The 1,097-nt window shown below is 40.6% G+C and overlaps 1 protein-coding gene across 1 annotated transcript in view; it reads left to right on the top strand.

Annotated features, from left to right (window-relative positions):
* Positions 1-1,097, top strand: part of LOC106808636 (serine/threonine-protein phosphatase 2A 65 kDa regulatory subunit A alpha isoform-like) — a gene marked incomplete in the record, with an annotated part of 9,733 nt that overhangs the window by 4,705 nt on the left and 3,931 nt on the right. Inside the window, 2 exon segments of the mRNA XM_014811440.1 lie at positions 1-89; positions 538-637. Of these exon segments, the coding sequence (XP_014666926.1) occupies positions 1-89; positions 538-637 (189 nt within the window).

The following is a 1,097-nucleotide window of genomic DNA, read 5'->3' on the forward strand; positions in this document are numbered from 1 at the left end:
AAGGAACTCGTGTCCGACGCCAATCAGCACGTGAAGTCGGCTCTCGCGTCTGTCGTCATGGGGCTGTCACCAATCCTGGGAAAGGATAAGTACGTAACGTTATAATGCAGGATTTCTTGTTCGCAGTGATCTTCAATCATTGCTCAGGAATTTTCGTGGAGGAGGTGATGGATCACTGTGTATACATCAACCAGTTTAATCTGCATTGTGCTGAAGTTGAATTCCCCGATGTTTTAAAAATTTCTCATCCGACAAGGTTTTGGTGTGTCAGCCATGTAAATAGACATGTGCATGTTAGCTGAGAACACACGCGTATATACGCGCTCTTTACACTTATGCTTCTTATTTATGTGCCTCTCAGTCAGAGTATGCTATGTAAAATCATGTAATCCTCAAAAAAATTCTCGCAATTGATGGATTGCTTTGCACTAATAAATACCTGATTAATACATGCAAGCAGCGTGGCCTGGGTTACCATCGGTACGATCGGTGAGGTGTTTTGCCGTGACTTGTGGCACGTGTGTTGTGTTTTTGCAGCACCATCGAGCATCTGCTGCCGCTGTTCCTTGCCCAGCTGAAGGATGAGTGCCCAGAAGTGCGACTAAACATCATTTCCAACCTCGACTGTGTCAACGAGGTGAGATCCCCTCAACGCAAGCGCATTTTATAAACACCCCAATGTCGTTCTCAACTCATATTCATCCAGTCTCAATGAATAATTGATCCAATAATTCGTTCACTTAGTAAGTAATCGTTATTAATTTTATTATAATTAATATTAACAACTTATAATTTAATAATGTATTCACTAAACTAAATAATGATCTGCTAGTGATCCTGATGGAAAGAAACGAAAAGAATTAGCGAGTACATTTTGATAGTAGCAACCGACAGCTACATTCGAACTTCGTCATTTATGCGTCTACTATAAAGTGTAAAGACCGACACTGATGTGAATGTAAAGTGTAAAGACCGACACTGATGTGAATGTAAAGTGTAAAGACCGACACTGATGTGAATGTAAAGTGTAAAGACCGACACTGATGTGAATGTAAAGTGTAAAGACCGACACTGATGTGAATGTAAAGTGTAAAGAC

This window comes from Priapulus caudatus, unplaced genomic scaffold (assembly GCF_000485595.1).
Source record: "Priapulus caudatus unplaced genomic scaffold, Priapulus_caudatus-5.0.1 Scaffold291, whole genome shotgun sequence".
NCBI classification, from domain to species: Eukaryota; Metazoa; Priapulida; class Priapulimorpha; order Priapulimorphida; family Priapulidae; genus Priapulus; species Priapulus caudatus.